Source organism: Aplysia californica, unplaced genomic scaffold, assembly GCF_000002075.1.
Source record: "Aplysia californica isolate F4 #8 unplaced genomic scaffold, AplCal3.0 scaffold00299, whole genome shotgun sequence".
NCBI classification, from domain to species: Eukaryota; Metazoa; Mollusca; class Gastropoda; order Aplysiida; family Aplysiidae; genus Aplysia; species Aplysia californica.
The window spans coordinates 665,232-667,825 of record NW_004797569.1 but is presented as its reverse complement, the minus strand read 5'-3'; the positions used below and the strand labels follow the sequence as shown (position 1 = coordinate 667,825).

General features: G+C 36.9%; 1 protein-coding gene across 1 annotated transcript in view; it reads left to right on the top strand.

The window, feature by feature from the left end:
- Positions 1-2,594, top strand: part of LOC101851276 (pyrokinin-1 receptor) — a gene marked incomplete in the record, with an annotated part of 39,130 nt that overhangs the window by 33,048 nt on the left and 3,488 nt on the right. Inside the window, 1 exon segment of the mRNA XM_013084519.2 lies at positions 885-1,113. Within this exon segment, the coding sequence (XP_012939973.2) occupies positions 885-1,113 (229 nt within the window).

The window sequence follows — 2,594 nt, the reverse complement described above, 5'->3', positions numbered from 1 at the left end:
GCTTGACTGCTGTATGGAAAAATCTATAGGCTTGTACCTGATGAAGATCCACATTTGTACCGATGTTCACCTTTATCATTATGTGCAGCAGTTCATAGGCTTAAAAACCCCGTAGTAATAGGGAAGGCAACACAGGATTAACTACGATGTTTCTGTCAAACATTCAGTGAAAGTCTTTACTCTAGAAAAAGGCGCTAATTATGATAAGCAACCGTCTAAGTTAAAAATGCAAACCGATACAGAAGTAAATTGAAATCTTTACCAATTAATTAATTCAAGACAAAACCAAACTGAACCCAATAAAAACAACACTTCTGTATAATAACGACTGAAAGAAACAAACATCAAGAACAGTGTACCAACGTTGCAGAAAATCCACAACATAATAATATGCTTCCAACAAATCACTTTAGAGCCTTACTGCTTGATCTTACTTATCCTATTTCTAAGAGGCAACTATAGCTAATCAAACACCCCACAACACTTCAAGAAAAAACTAATAAAACAACAATGACGACAACGTAACCAAAAAACCCAGGAAAAGTAGCAGTATCAGTAGCAGCAACAACAACAACGTAACAACAATAACAATAACAACAGTTGCAAGAACAACATTAAAAAAACAAAAAAAACCCCCCCAAACAACAACAACAACAACAACAACAGCAACAACAACAATAACAGCAACAACAACAACAACAACAACAGTAGAGGCAGCAAATAAAGCATCAGCAGCTGGAACAGCAAAAGGAACAGCAATTATTTGTACAGGTTGGGGGCTGAGTACTGCGTGCGCTGTTGTGAATGTTACGTTAAATTGCATCAAAAGCTCTGAACAAAAAGTAAGTAACGAAACACAGTTTTATGTGTGCGTATGTATCTTTTTCCAGGTCTCCACCTTCATTTTCTTCGTCCTCCCCATGAGCGCCATCATTCTCCTTTACTTCTTCATCGCCCTGGCCATCAGACGCTCCACGCTGGTCAGGACAGGCTCCGACGGGTCGGCGGGAACGGACGGTGGTCAGCAGCATCATCACGTGACCCATGACGTCAGACATAGCGCTGTGAGCACGCGGCAGACGAGGGTGCGACAGTCTGTACTCAAGATGTTGGGTAAAGAGAAGGACTTTCTGAATACAGGGTGACAAACTACGTAGAGGACATTATATCAAAATTGAAAAAAAACAACAACCCCAAAACAAAAACAAAACAACCCCCCCCCCAAAACAACCCAACAACAGCTCAACAACAATGGTTGACAAACTAAATAGAAGACATCATATCAAAATTGAGAAAAAAATAACCAAAATAACAACAACCCAACAACAATCGGTGACAAACTACGGAGAGCACATATTAAAACAAAACAAAATAACAACAACAACAACAACAACAACAAAAACAACAACAACACCAATAACACCAACAACACCAACAACACCACCACCGCCACCACCAACAACAACCACCGATAAGATGACTCAGAGAAATAGGTTTAAAAACTAAATTTAAAAAAACAAAACATATTAATATAATCGTCATGCACAGTGGGTATTTTGTTTGTTTGTTAGTTTGTTGTTGGTTATTTATTTATTTTTGTGCCATTTTGCATGACACAATTTGTCCTAAATCCTTAAAAGATGCTGCACTATTAAAAGGTGACAAAGAGTTTCAGCGTCGGGCACTAAAAAGAGCACACGCAACTGTTCTGAAAAAGAACCATCCACTTCATTTTAGATCCGAACGTGTCCGCACGTGTAATTATCATAGTACGAATGTGTATTCCAAATTTCTCTCAGTTTTAATAACATTTTTTTGAACATTTATTGTTGAAAGGAAGAAAGAAAAAGAAAGAATTTTTAAAAAGTTAAAAAAGAAAAAAAAACCCGGTGAGATAAAAAGTTAGACCAAATCGGATCGAATCTATGGAATCAGATCGTATCAGTTCAAGTTAAAGGAGGGGGGGGGGGGCTACACCTCCAAAGTCAAAATTCGGCTCAAAATCATGGAATTTGAGTTGTAGGCATTTTTAGCTTCCTCAGCTTCTCCTACAACTATTTCATCACACAAGGACCCCCCAAAAACCGTATTTTTTCCCATACCGGGCATGTTTGTCACCGTCATTTCCCCTTAAAGTCAATAACATTTTTTTTTCTTTATCGGCCGTTTTCTCAAAACGCAACTTTTCTCTAAACTTATTTGAATGACTCCACCATTTTTCATCCCATCTTCATGAAATTTTCAGAGTGAGGAGAAGATATAATACTAAACATTTGTATGTTGAATTTTTGATATAAGGAATAGCTTGTTGTTGGTGGTGTATGGAGCGTGAATTTTTATGTATTTAAAAAAAAAACTTGAATGCTACCCCAGGAAAAAATTTATTTTAAAAAGTTTCTAATTCGTTTAGGAAAAAGACAACAGAATTTTTTTTAGATCTAATGTTTGTAAACACGCATGCAAAAAAACACACAAAAAAACCCATTCAATTTCCATGAGCGATAAGTGCGGTATTCATTACGTAAGACATGCAAGCAAAATCCAATATGGCCACAGTATCCATGGAAACGAACTTTTTCTCAAATTTTATTGCA